At 48.9% G+C, this 13924-nt stretch overlaps 1 protein-coding gene across 1 annotated transcript in view; it reads right to left on the bottom strand.

Annotated features, from left to right (window-relative positions):
* Positions 1-1728: 1728 nt before the first annotated feature.
* The window catches only part of APCDD1 (APC down-regulated 1), a 32599-nt gene continuing 20403 nt past the window's right edge, over positions 1729-13924 (bottom strand). The window contains exons 4-5 of the mRNA XM_044243413.1: positions 5204-5525; positions 1729-3759 (exon numbers count right to left, since the gene is read on the bottom strand). Of these exons, the coding sequence (XP_044099348.1) occupies positions 3308-3759; positions 5204-5525 (774 nt within the window). The 3' untranslated portion in view covers positions 1729-3307. The remainder of the gene's footprint in view (positions 3760-5203; positions 5526-13924) is intronic.

Here is a 13924-nt window from a genome sequence, read left to right as displayed (position 1 = left end):
TGGCCAGTGTGTTAGAGGTCTCCCCTGGAGCAGTTGTGATTGTGTCAAGTGTCTGTGTCATCAGGTCTCATTCAATGGAGAAGTGGAAGGGCATCACCTCCCCAGTATTTTCTTGTGATAGTGTTACTTCTACCTACTGAAACCCCAGGGAAATGGGGTCGTGCTAAGATAGGAGCCCCATGGACATGCACAGATCATTTACCCTGCAAGCCGAAAGCTCTTGGGTCCTCAAAGGGACTTAAAGGATTCAATTGGTGTCTTAGGACATAGGATTCTCTTACTTATAAGAAAAGAATGCTTATGCAATTCTCAAGAGTCTAGAAATCAGTGAGAAACATTTATCCAAGCTACCTTTATTTCCTCTTGCTGCAGGTGTATCCTTATGAAAGATGTTTGGATTCATGAAAGCTTTCAATGTCTCAAAAAGGCCAGAAAAAAATCTGTGTAAGATAGATAAATTCTGTGTCAGAGTGAGTCCACTTCCTGTGTGGTTTCCACCCACCATCCCTGCTCCACTAATGCCACCTCGGAATGGTCTGCATTTTCCTTTGAGAACAGTGTCCAGAAATGCCCACTTAGATGCTATCTGTTGGGTGCTGCCCTCCATTATCATGTGCCTGGGAAGTCATAGGGACAGAAGGTGTGTGTGTGGGGGGTTACCGCTCTAAACGAAATACTGCAATGTGTGTGGATCACTTTGAACATCATCTCTGTTTTCAAGATCTATTTAAGGAGGAGGTGGGTTGGAGAATCTCTTCTATTCTTTTGAGAGCTTTCCCTTCAACCCAGAACTGCAGGTCTTACAGTCCAGTCATTTTTACAAGTGTGTGTGAAACCATGTCGAGGACGCCCGGACTCCCCAGCCTCTCGCGCAGGGAACCTCGGTGCCGGGCACTGCTAAGAGTTACCCTGGTGGACAGCCACAGCATCAGACGCCACGACGGACTGCTCAGGACGGCAGGATGGACACCACCTGGAAGTCACAGACGTTGGGCATCTATGCAGATGACCAGATTTTGTTCCGTACAGGGTGACTGGAGGCTCTAGGAAGCTCCTGAGTCCAGGTCCACCTGGAGTTGACAAGGGTTGCCTGAGGAACGACTTTCTGACCCTGACCATCATCAGCCTGCTACCCAGGAAGAAAGGAAGTCTAGTTCCCGGCCAGGGCGGTCAAGGACAGCCATCCTTTCGTTACTTCCTTCTTCCACCAAGCCCAGGATTTAGAGGGGAGCTACCTGCCACCAATGGACAGACCCTTATTTGTGTCAATATGACATAACCAAGATGTGATACTTGTGGGTGATACAGCGAGTGACAGGCGTCCATCGAATTGTGTTGATAATCTGTGAGTAAAATACATCAGCCGTTCTCTGTAATGATTCCTGGTGTATCAGAAAGTGATACGATCTCATGAAGTCATGTTGTCTCTAAGACATATATACATACGCATACATCATATATATGGAAATACCTATGTATTTGGATATACATGTGTGTGTATGCATGTGTGTGTGTATGTGTGTGTATTATTTAAAAGTTTGAGTATCTAAGTCTGGGTGAGTGCCTGTGAATTAAATGGCTATAAGTCTATCACTTCTATGACAAATCACTGAGGTATTCTTTAGCAGTGAACATAGTTTTTTATGTAATTTTATTATATCCTTTAAAGACAGCGTTAGCGTTAGCATTAATTAAATAGATCCACAGGTAAAACGTATTCTATGGGAGTATTTTTGACATCTTTGTTTATTAAACTTGGCAGACATTAAGTTAGTATTTTCATTGGAATAAACCCCCTCAGTATGCCCCACAACTTAAAATATATTCTAAAGATAAAGCACTTTGGGACTCCATGCTATCCTGATAACTCATCACCACACGGAATGCTACAGCATTTCATAAAGTTATTTTTTAAATACAAGTACAACTCTCGACCTTGACTGTGGTTTCCACGCTCACTTCCGGTTCTGTCCAGGCTTCTGCACGCTTGCTACTCCCCTCTGTCGGTCTCTATCGGCAATAGCACTTGGTGTTCAGAGAGCACCATCTGGAACAGTCCAAAGTAGATGTGGGCAGACATGACTCACGGCCCCTCCCAACATCTGCGAGGAAGAAGCTCACAGACTCTCTGGAAGGTGACCCTGAGACCCCGTGCAGCCACAGACCAAAGGTAACAGCAGGACAGAAAAAGAGTCAAGATGTCGCATCCGGCGATAAAGGGGCTTTACTGGAAGCCTGGGTTTCAGGCATACTGAGGGTCTCGTACAGCCCGGGTGAGGATATCCCCGCTACACTGTCTTTGAACATTAAAGTGTGGTCTCTGCATAGTCATCTTTGAAGGTAGCCGGGATGGCCACACGAGGCTCCATCTGCCCACCCTGACCAGATACAGCATGAGCTAGGACGAGGGCCCCACGAAGAGGAAACTGGAATGAACACTTTTTTTTTTTTAATCGTCCTGTTGGCATTTAATGCACTGTCACCATCCCGTACATTGCTGGTCCTGTGTGTACTGCTTCTGGTATTTTCTCGACCACCCTCGTCAGCCGGGCAGTCATCAAGCAGCGTGCATTCCACGACCACCCCGAAACCAGCATCTCGCCGAGTCTCCTTTCCCCACAAGTTCAAACAATGGATAGTTTAAATTACGTTGAACCTTTAATTACAGACACTTTTCCCCTCCACGTTGGAAAGCTAGGGTTCCCTCTTTTTTTTTTTTTTTTTTGCATTAAGGCTGTCAGGATGGTAAAGCGAAACCATGTGTCTTTCCCTATATACATATCTACACTTGAGTCTCTTCTTTATTAATAGAAGGTGTTTTGCTGGCGGTCCTAACCCAAATCTGCACTGGATTCCAGGTCGTAACACAGTTTCAGGGGAGGACAGTGGCAGGAAAAGCTGGAGCTTGATATCCGTCTACGTGTAACTCAGAAATAGATTAATAATCATGAGGAAGAGAAGAAGAGGACTTCGCTGTCACCCTGCTCCATCTTCCAAACACATGAGCTCCACGCTCTCTGCGGTCTTAAAGTGCAATTACTCTTGAGAAGGCGTCCCGGCGGCCTGGGATCCCACTGGCCAGAGTTCAAAGCAGAAACTTCAAAAAGGGTTGCTCAGGACTCAGGCTGGGAGGGAGGGGGGTCTGGCAGCAGAAAGGGAGCCACAGTTCTGGGGCACTCAAGTGCATCATGAGAAGGAGTGCCCTTTCTTTTCTTCTTCTTCTTCTTCTTCTTTTTTTTTTTTTGTAAAGAGATTTGTCCATTGTAAGGAATCCTGGCTTGGAAAAACATCGCTTTTTAAGAAACATCTATCTGAGGACGTTCCAGTGTGGGAGAGTCAAAAGGCCGGCGAGCCCAGCAAGAAGCAGGGGACAAGCGCTCCTCTCGGGCGCCCAGCTCCCGTACTGGTGACCCTGGGGGTCCTCGGAGAAGTCGTCAGCTCTGGGCGCAGAGGATGCACATTGGACTAAGGGCATCTGGTAGGAGGTGGCTCTCTTCTCGGGCCTGTCTGGACTGGACCCATCGCTGGGCCTCTGGCCATTGAACAGCAGATAGTGGCCACGGGCATCCTGCTCCATTTTGAAGATCTCATATTCAGTGTGAGGTAGCTTGATCCCCAGTGCCACGCAGCCGTTGGTGTGTGTCACGTCCTGCTGGACGCCCACCTGCCAGGAGCCCTCGGCCCCGCACTCATTCCCGTTGAAAACGTTGAGGAGCGAGGCAGTGGCCGCGTCCATGGGGGTGACCTTCATGTGGTTCACTGCGAAGGAGAGAGGACAGGTCGGTGACACCAAGCCGGGCGCGGCATGTGGTACAGAAAGCACTCTAGCTCTAAACCCAGTCCCTCATGGCCACCCACTGGTCGCAGTCTTGAAGAGCAGCTCCCACCCCAGTAGGGAGAGTTCCACATGTGAATGTGACTGCCGCTCTTCACGTGAACTCAAACTGTCACGCAGAGTGCCTCCCAGGACTTGCCTTTGGTGTCATTGCGTCTTTGGGATGGACACAATATTCAACGCAAACTGGAATTCTGTTTTCGTGAAAAGGGCTTTGAGATTTTTAAATACTTTTGGTGTTGAATGCCTATCCTAGCTGGGAGCCTTGCAAATTCATACTGGCCCACAGATCAGGCATCTAAAATGAATGAGGCTGCAAGCAAGAAAAATATGCGTGAATGTATGAAACAGAAATCCCAGCACTTAGAGAGGGCTGTTTCTGAAAACCCCCAGGGGACTGTATCTTATGTGCACCACAGCAGCTTCGGGGTGGAACCTGGCCAAGGTGGCTGTTTTCTTGGCTGCATTTAGCAAAGGTCCACCCTTCCTGGAGAAAACCTTCCTTCCTAGGTGGGGGATTAAGAAGGCCTAAGTCTTATCAGGTTGGCAGAAATACTTCCTATTAAATAGACTGAACCATGGAATGCTACCCTAGGAGGGGTCACACGCAGTACATGGGCCACGTCTCTGTTACTTGTGATACGACTGACACCAGCTTGAAAAGATGTATAAGAGCAGAAAGAAACTCTAGAAAGAGAGGCTGCAAGACCTCCCTTGCTGATAACAGCCTGGTGAATTTCACCCCTTATGTTCCTCGCTTAAGTAATCATTACAAACCCCAAATCTCCCACCTCCAGGCACAGGACAACTTTCAGGTGCATGACAGACACAGCGATAAGTATGATGCTATCACAGAGGCAGCTCAAAATCAGCCTGCACGGTGTACAAAAAAGGAAATGGGTAGGGGCACCTGGGCGGCTCAGTCAGTTAAGCATCTACCTGATCCCCAGGACCTGACATGGGGGATCAAGCCCAGAGTTGAGCTCCCTGCTCAGCGGGAAGCCTGCTTCTCCCTCTCCCAACCCCTCTTTAAAAAAAAAAAAAAGCAATGTGCAGATGTGAGGCTTCATTCCTAGTCACGTCCTCCCTGGCCACCTCTGACACCGTGCAGAGCCGTGTGGGCCCTTGGGCACTGTGGCCCACGGGCTGAGCCGCCCCTGCCGGCCCCATTATGAACAGAGGGGAACCTGATGTGAATGACGACCTTAAAGCAGAAAGGACGCCCTGATTTCTCCCCCGACATCTGTCCCAGAAAAAAGAAAAGAAAAGGCCCTTTCTCTCAGGCTCTGCCTGAATGCAAAGGTCCCCAAACCGCTCAGTTCCTCACCGGCTGGGCTGTGACTTCGCGAGTCGCGGCAGGAGCCCTACCTTTGAACACGAACTCCGTTCCTCCCATGACCCTGGAGGAGTGCACCCCCCGGCTGTAGCGGCCCTTGGCGTAGATGGTGAAGGTGGGGTGCTTGCAGACGGGGTCGGAGTAGTGGTAGTAATGCCCTTCCCAGGTGTTGTTGTTGTCGTGAAAGATGAAATGGCGCGTGAGGAACAGGACCTCGGGCCGCACCTCGCAGCGCTGGCTCACCCACTCGCCGTGCAGGCCGACGGTCAGGTCGGCCTTAGGGGGCAGGAGGGGCGGGCGGTGTTCATCCGACCTGTGGATGATGCGGCAGGCGATACAGGCGTGGTCGTGGTTCTGGGGATGAGACACATGCGGAGAGATCTCGGTCATCGTGACTGGGCAGTGCACACATGCTGACTTCAAATGAAGCCCATGGTGGGACTGGGGGAGGGGAGTCCCGTCATTTGTTACCTGGGAACCCAGGAGGCACCTGGAGGTAGGCCCTCACGCACGGAAGGGAGGTGCTTTCCGGTGGGTGGGGTGTGTGTGTGTGTGTGTCTAAGTGTAGGCTCACAAGTGCACATATGTGTTTGGCTGACATCAGCCAAACTTACCTAAATATGTCAGCTGTGAAGTGTACTCTCTTTAGAATCCTACCACATGTCCCAGATGCTTGACTACAGCAAGGCTATAGGGTTACCACGGGGATGGCTACTAGGGACAAAATCTGAAAAGAACAGTGTGGGCAAGGAGGGTGGGGGGGGAGCTGAACCCACGTGCGCCGCTGTTGGGAAGCTAAAATGGGACAGTGGCTGAGGGAAAGAATTCCAATACGATGTAGCAATTCCTCCTCTGGTTTATGTCCAAAGGACACGAGAGTCTTGAAGAGACAGTCATGCATCCATGTTCCTAGCAGTGCAATCACGAGGCCAAATGCTTGAAAACCACCCAGTATATGTCAACGGGTGAATGGAGACGTAAGATGTGGTCCACACCTACAATGAGAGATTATTCAATCTGGAAGAAGGGAAGAAATTCTGACCCAGGCCGTAACACAGATGAACCCCGATGACAGGATGCGAAGTGAAATAAGCCAGATACCAAAGGACAAATACCGTACGATCCCAGTCCCTCTTCTATGAGCCACTCAGAGTGATCAAATTCAGAGAGAGAGCGAGAGAGTAGAATCATGGTGGCCAGGGGCTGGGGGAGGGGAGATGGGGAGCTCGTGTTTAATGGGGACACAGCTTTAGGTCAGGAAGATGAAAAAGGTCTGTGGGTGGATGGGGGAGACAGTTGTACAACGGTGTGAATGTTCTTAATGCTGTGGGACTGGACCCGTCTAATAGCTAAGATGGAAATGTTATGCATCTTTTACAATCAGATTTTTTTTTTCCACTTTTAAAAATGATTAGGAGACACATGAAACTAAAAAAAAAAAAAAAGGCCAGGCTTTTTTTGCTGGGATGACAAAGGGAGCTGTGTAGCAAAGCAGGGGTGCTTTCAAAGGAGGCCCTTAAGGAGGCGGCCGGCAAGTGGGCAGGAGCGAAGGCCTCCGTGAAGGCAGCCTGCACACGTTGAGAGCGGCCTCGAGGCCTGACGGTTTATGGTCTCATCACTTGCTCCCTGCTCTATAGCTTTAAGCCGTTTCACTAGATCAAGATAACTGCAGCTCTGCCTTCCAGGGGCTGCCTCCCTGAGCGTCTGCTTCAGAACACTCCCCCAGCCTCCCGACGATGGCTGTCTGTCCACAGCTGTGGCTGAGAAACCGTCCCAAGCAGCAGAGGTGCCCGGAGACTGCCAGCCACGTAAATGCTGTTTGCCCAGCGGGCTCGGGGCTCCCCTCCGAATGCCACAGTCCAGAGGGTAGGACAGCTGGGTTCTGGGCCCGACCTTCCATGGCCTGTTTGATTAGAGCCACGGGACACCTGTGGGCTGTGGGCTGCCTGCCCCTGGACGTGGGGGGCCACGTCTCTGGTACCCTCCCTCCCACACCAGCTGTGCTAAAGCTGACAGGGCTAACAGAAGCACGAGGCCAATCTGATCCGTGCAGTGGCGGAAGGGTCACCATGGCAGTCAACTGTCGGGGGAAACAGCTAGTGGACCCTGGCCTTGGGCTCCCCCAGCCATGGGAGCTCACAGGTGTGGTCTCAGGCCTAACAACAGGCACTGACAGGAATGCCCAGGAGGGCATGCCCATGCTTCCCAGAGTCAAAAATCCAGATTTCAAAGGCCTTTTCTTGTCCAGCAGTGACTCAGGGTGACGCTGCAGTTGTCTGGTTAGGTGCCTGGAGATCTCGGAGAGCGGGAGAGCGGGACAGTGGGAGAGGGCTCTTGGCCGTCATGCCTCCACAGATCTCTGCGGAGATCTCAATGCTCACGAACAATGCTCTTTCGTGTCATTCCCCACAAATGGGTTTGCTATCTGTAGTTTGGGGATTGCCTGATTGACTAGTTCTTTCAAACATTTTATTTATTTGACAGACAGAGATAGCAAGAAAGGGAACACAAGCAGGGGGAGTGGAAGAGGGAGAAGTAGGCTTCCAGCTGAGCAGGGAGCCTGATGCGGGGCTCGATCCCAGGAGTCCGGGATCGTGACCCGAGAGAAGGCAGACGCTTAATGACTGCCACACCCAGGCGCGCCAGTAGTTTGGGGATTTAAAAACATCACTTGTGACCACTTCATTTCTGGCCATTCTGAGATAGGAGTCTCATTTCCTGACAGAATTTGGCTCCTCAAATACCAGTATCAGTTTGGGAACCTCCCAGAAAGCTTCTTGGATAGGGTAGAGGGGGTGGGGGAATAGGGGTCTTCTCGCAAGAGCTTCTGCCCCCAGCATAACACCAGGGATCAAGTGCTCTTCCGTCAGAACCAGAACAGGCTCGGTGACAGGAGGTGGGCACAGCCCTCGGGCCCAGGCTCACTCGGAAAGGTGCCATGGTAGCATGTGGCGTTCACGTGGCGCTCTTAAGAACAATGGCACAGAGGTCTGACCTCGGAGATGGGGACCCAGCTGAAGCATTTCTGTTCGTCAGCAGAGAAAAGCCACAGGCAAGGGAAGCTTGCCATCCATCAGCTGGGTCTGTGAGAATTTAGGGATGGAGTGGTATGGAGTGGGAGGAATCTGGCCCTTAGCTACTGGTCTTGCTGAATTCCTACTTTTTTTATTATGGTAAAATATACATGACGTAAAACTTAACATTGTAACCATTTTAAGGGCATAGTTAAGTGGCGCTAAGCACAATCACATATTATGCAACCATTACCACTGTCCATTTCTAGAACTTTCTCCTCTTCCCAAATTGAAACTCTGTACCCAATAGACACCAATTCCCCATTCTTTCGATACCGGTCCTTGGCAACCACCATTCTACTTTGTCTGTATAGATCTGTCTACCCTAGGTACCTCACAAACGTGAAAGCACATAAGATCTGTCCTTTTTGTGACTGGCTTCGTTCACTTAGCATAATGTCCTCAAGGTATGCCCATATTGTAGCACATGTTAGAATCGCCTTTCATTTTAAGGCTGAATAAGAAGAGTTCGATGTATGTATGTACCACGTTTTATTTATCCATTCATCCACTGATGACCGTTCCATTTTTTGACTACTGTGAATAACGATGCGATGAGCACAGGTACACAATCTATTTAAAGACCCCACTTTCAGTTCTGTTGGGCATCCATTCAGAAGTGAAGTTTCTGGATCATACTATAATCCCACGTGTAACTTCTGGAAGAACCACCACCATATTGTTTTTCCAAAGCAGCTGCACCATTTTACATTCCCACCCCCAGTGCACAAGAGTTCCCATTTCTCCACATCCTTGCACACAAACTATTTTTTTCCTCTGATAATAGCCAATGAAATGGGTATGGTGTGATCACACTGTAGTTTTTATTTGCATTTCCCTAATAATTAGTGATCTTGAGCATCTTTTCATGTGCTTAACGGCCTACCTGTAGATCTTCTTTAGAGACATGTTCATTCAAGTCCTTTGCCCATTTTGTAATAGGTTTGTTTTTCTTGTTACTGTTGAACTGACTAGTAACCTGTCTTAACAACTCTTGAGTAGCCATTAAGAAACCAAGAGGTCATAAACATGGGTGGGATTTTTGGCCTCTCTGTGCATACTATCACCAAGCAGACAGTTTTAGCCATGGTTAGATAAGGGGGAAACCTCTCTGTTGTATGGACAGATTTTTTAAAAAAAAATCTAATTTATGCTCTTCATTCCCACCATCCTTGGCTTGAATAAAACTTGAAAGACCTATAGGAACAATTACGTGGAAGCAGAAATTAAGGCCTATATTCTGCCTCTAAATTTTCTCTTCTTGCAGATGCTTTTCTTAAAATAGCAGCTTTCTGGGGCACCTCGGTGGCTCAGTTGGTTAAGCTTTTGTCTTTGGCTCAGGTCATGAGCCTGGAATCCTGGGATCAAGCCCCGCATTGGGCTCCCCGCTCAACAGGGAGTCTGCTTCTCCCTCTGCCTGCCACTCCCCGTGCTTGTGTTCTCTCAAATAAAATCTTCCTTTTTTTTAAGGTTTTATTTATTTATTTGACAGACAGATCACAAGTAGGCAGAGAGGCAGGCAGAGAGAGGGGGAAGCAGGCTCCCTGCTGAGCAGAGAGCCCGATGTGGGGCTCAATCCCAGGACCCTGGGATCATGACCTGAGTCGAAGGCAGAGGCTTTATCCCACTGAGCCGCCCAGGTGCCCCTCTCAAATAAAAAATCTTAAATAAATAAATAAATAAATAGTAGCTTTTCAAAAAGAATAAATGGGAAGAGTTTCCTGACATGAAGAGTGATGTGTACTTTGAAATATCATTTGCTTTATGAAATTCCTCTTTTAAGGTCCGTGCTCTAATACTAATTCTCTGAGAAGCTATACTTTTGTAGGCTCTCCCACTGGGCTTCTACCTCCCTCCCTTCTCTGGGATCTTAGAATGAGCTACTTTAAAGTTAGGGCTTCTGGACACAGACGATCCGAAGGTTAAAGCAGCAGGACCAGAATGTGTTTTCTTTGTTGCTACTCTTCACACCAACTATAAAAAGCTTTAATTTTGAAGGAGGAGGGGAGAAAAACAAGTCCCCATGGAATTAATTTCCTAAAAGAAGATAATCAAACTTAGTCAAAAAATGACAATCAACCTTCAATTTCATAAGTGTGCAAGGTTCTAGCAAAGAGTGGGGTTTTGCCCACTCTGCATTCCAATTCCTGTCCAGCACAATGAGACTGAGCAAGTTCAGGTACACCATCCCCTTAGCTTTACGACCTCTCGAAGAGACCAGGGGTACACTTTTACAGATGAGGCCACCAAGGCAGAGAGATAGAATAACATGGCCCAGATAAGTTTACAAGCCAAAAGTAGAGTCTGGAACATACTCTGGTCTTGGGCTTGCTGAGTGCTATCCCCGGGCCCCAGGCTGCCCCTCAGGCTGAGAACAGATGTCTATCAAGGACACTGGTCCCTAGAAAAGGTCTTCTCTGGCCAATGACTGATAGAGATTCTCCAGCTCCCTCCTGTTCCCTGCCAACATTTATTTCTGGAGAGATGGTTCACCAACAACATTTGTTGACAGTATCCACTTGTTTCCAGCCTCTTCCCAGCACGGAAGAAATTACTTGATATCATCTTGCCGTGAACTGATCAACTAGAGAAGCAGGATGAATAAAACATTTCTTGGGCTAAAAGTTTTGCCCAAGGAGGAGGAGAAATGGGAACAGATGATGGAAACTTCCTTTCACAGAGTTTCCTTCCATGGGATCAAAAACACATTCATATTTCTCAGGAAGAGACCTGCCAATGACTGAAGCTAAAAGCTTTTTTTTTTTTTTTTTTTTTTTTACAACAGCAATTCTCTACACATTTGATTGCATTTCTACTGTAGGTATTTCTACACACATAGCCTTCCTGGAGCCTCTCTATTTCACTGGAGAAGAATCTCTCCAAGCTCTTGGAGGCCAAGACCAGAGTACTCTCTCATGACGTTTGGGGGAGCGTGGCAGACTGATTGCTAGAATGTTGTCACTGACTCTTTAACAGTATGAACAGAGTAGGCAGCAGTCATCGCAGATGATGAAAGCTGACAGCCTTGTGGAAGGGGCCTCCTAGGGTGCATTTCAGATCTTGGGTTGCAGGAATTCATGAACCTGGGCTCATTTTGACCACCTCGATGGGTCACGATGATTCCACTTTCAGGAGGATGTGGAATAGCCATGGTGACGCCTGTTGGGTTTCTCCAACAGCGGTTTTAGGAGCTGGAGGGGCTGTTAGTAGCCACGAAGGGATGGGGGAATGAAAGGAGAACAGAAGGACATAAGAAGTGTGAGCTGCCAATGTCTCAGGCTTCACATTTGTCTCCTGACCGCTCAGTGAGACAAAAGTTAACCCAACGCTGTCCTGGAGTTAAGGGGGCACTTGGGGGCAGGGGAGGGGGCTCGCTGGAAGCAACACATCATTTTCTAAAAAGAGGGTTTCTAAGAAGTTCAGAAGCTAAGAAGTTAGCTCACAAAGGCCTTTCCAGTTTACAGAACATTAGGAAATCATCCAAAGAGAAGTTTGCTTCCACCTTGCCTATATACACACATCGTGTACAGACTCAACAGCCAGAAAGGGCCATGAGAAGCCAATTCTTTAAAACAAAGTTCCTCAAGAACGGTTTCGGAAAAAAATTTCTGATTGATGTTTTTACTTGATTGTGTTTTCCACTGTCAATTTAAATTCATTTCAATAGTTAAAGTAGGTTCACTGTAATAATGACATTGAATCTACTGTAAATCCAGATTGCCCCCCCCGCCCCCCTGCCCAGGTCAGGCCCTCTTCCTCTCCTCCACGCTCTCCCCCGTGCCCAGCCGGCCCCCCTGCACACTACAGGCCTACTCCAGACTGAACGGCTGACTTCCGGCACACCCGGGGCTCTCACTCCGTCCTCTGGGCTCTCTTGCCTTTTAAGGGATGAACTGTTTACCACTTATCCTGTCCCTGACAACAAGTATTTCCTGGTCAGCCAACTCCTTAAATAAAGCAACCTCGCATGTCTGTTTATCTGCTGAAATGCTCTGGAGTCAAGAAATGTAACGAACTGTTTCTGCAAAGAAAGTAGACGCCAGCAGCTGTGGGGAACAGAGATCGAAGGCACGCTACTTCATAATACTTTGGCCCAAATCAAAGGTCCACACAGGCAAGCCTTTCCAAGTCAAGACCCCATGACCCAACCCCCATCGTCAGCTCTGACTTCTCCAACGACATGCAACATTGGCCGCTCTGTAGTAAACACCCAGCCCTGGGGAGCAGGGCCACACTTTTCTTTAGGATTCCTCTTTGATGTGAGACAGGCTTTTGATTAGGTCATGACTCCTTGAATTCACTGGTCCTCTACCACCTCTTCTGTTCCCTGTCATCTCCACGAACCCCTTTCCTCTCCCTCCAGAGCAGAAAGAGAAGGCAGGCAAATTCTTCCACAACCACCTTCCCCGGCTCCTCCTGCCATTACTCCTGTGATGCCCACTCACCCAGGCCCCCGCCCCAAAGCCCACCACACACTCACCTGAGGAGCCCCTCCCCCAACCCCGTCCTGTGGTAGAGCCGGCTCCTGGGCATGGGCAGAAAAGTGCACTGCCCGTGGCCACCTGACCCATGGTGCCTCAGATGTCCCTGCTACAGAAAGTCTCACAGTCCATCTGTATTTCTCACAGACTCTGAAAAGGCTCGAAAAGGTCAGCTCCCTCAAAAACGAACGTTCGTTTGCAGTCTAGAGGTTTCTACAGAATTCAAGAGCGAAAGCACGGGAGTATCACCTTCTTCATTTTTAGTGCTCAGCGACTCTTGAAAATACTTCGGTGCCTGTCTTCCCCAGAGGGGCTGTGGACGCGCTGGGACAGAATATTGGAGATGCATGGCTTGGGGAAGGTTGTCTGGTTTCAGACAACCTCTCTGATTTATGATGCTGTGGCTAAATCAGTGCAGGGTTTTGGAGAGAGACCAATTCCATTTGCTTACAAGTCTGATCCCGAGGCTCTTGGCATCCTCAACAACCCCGGTGATCATTTGCTTTTAATTACTATTTGATTCTACCACTGAAAGAATTCGGCTTGCTCACCCTTCAACTGCACGAAAAGCAGAGGGCGGTGGCTGCCCTGATGGGAAACTCGGTTGAGGGAAACCATCTTCTTGGAGGGTTATTTTATGTGGTCTTGATTTTCCTAGTGAAGAGCGGCCAATTTCATCCTGGAAGAATCCTCCTAGCACACCTGATTCTCTTCAAACAGGATGCATTTGCCAAAGGACTCTGAACCTCACAGCAAAGCTGTATAAAGCTTAGAAAAACAAGTTGATTTAAAGTTTCTATTTTTACATGGTGTCCCGTTTCCAAAGGGGCTGAGGCGAGTGGTTTCAAACTCAATTTAGCATTTAAACTAATTTTCAGCCAGGTCTCTATGGACCAGCAATTAGAGGAGGCAAAAAGTTCAAAGAGGCGGGTGGCAGGGGGGGAGTGTGGTCTCTCCGGATGCATTCCCAGCCCTCCTCCTTCCCGTTCCCAGTTCCCAGCTCCCAGCGGGTGAGGCGACCTGCCACTGGCCAGTGGGTGGGGAGCACCTGGGGCTCTGCCTGCGCTGAGTCCGGAAAGGCACCAATGGCGAAGTCCACTTCTTCCTTCTCAGAGCTGTCCTGTGGAGGGATCTAAAAACTTCCTGAGGACTCTGCGGCATGCTGTGGGCCAAGATGTTCAATGCCAGGGACAACAAG

Source organism: Neovison vison, chromosome 3, assembly GCF_020171115.1.
Source record: "Neovison vison isolate M4711 chromosome 3, ASM_NN_V1, whole genome shotgun sequence".
NCBI lineage: Eukaryota > Metazoa > Chordata > Mammalia > Carnivora > Mustelidae > Neogale > Neogale vison.
Note: the sequence above shows the minus strand (reverse complement) of the source record. Positions and strands in the feature narration are given on the sequence as shown.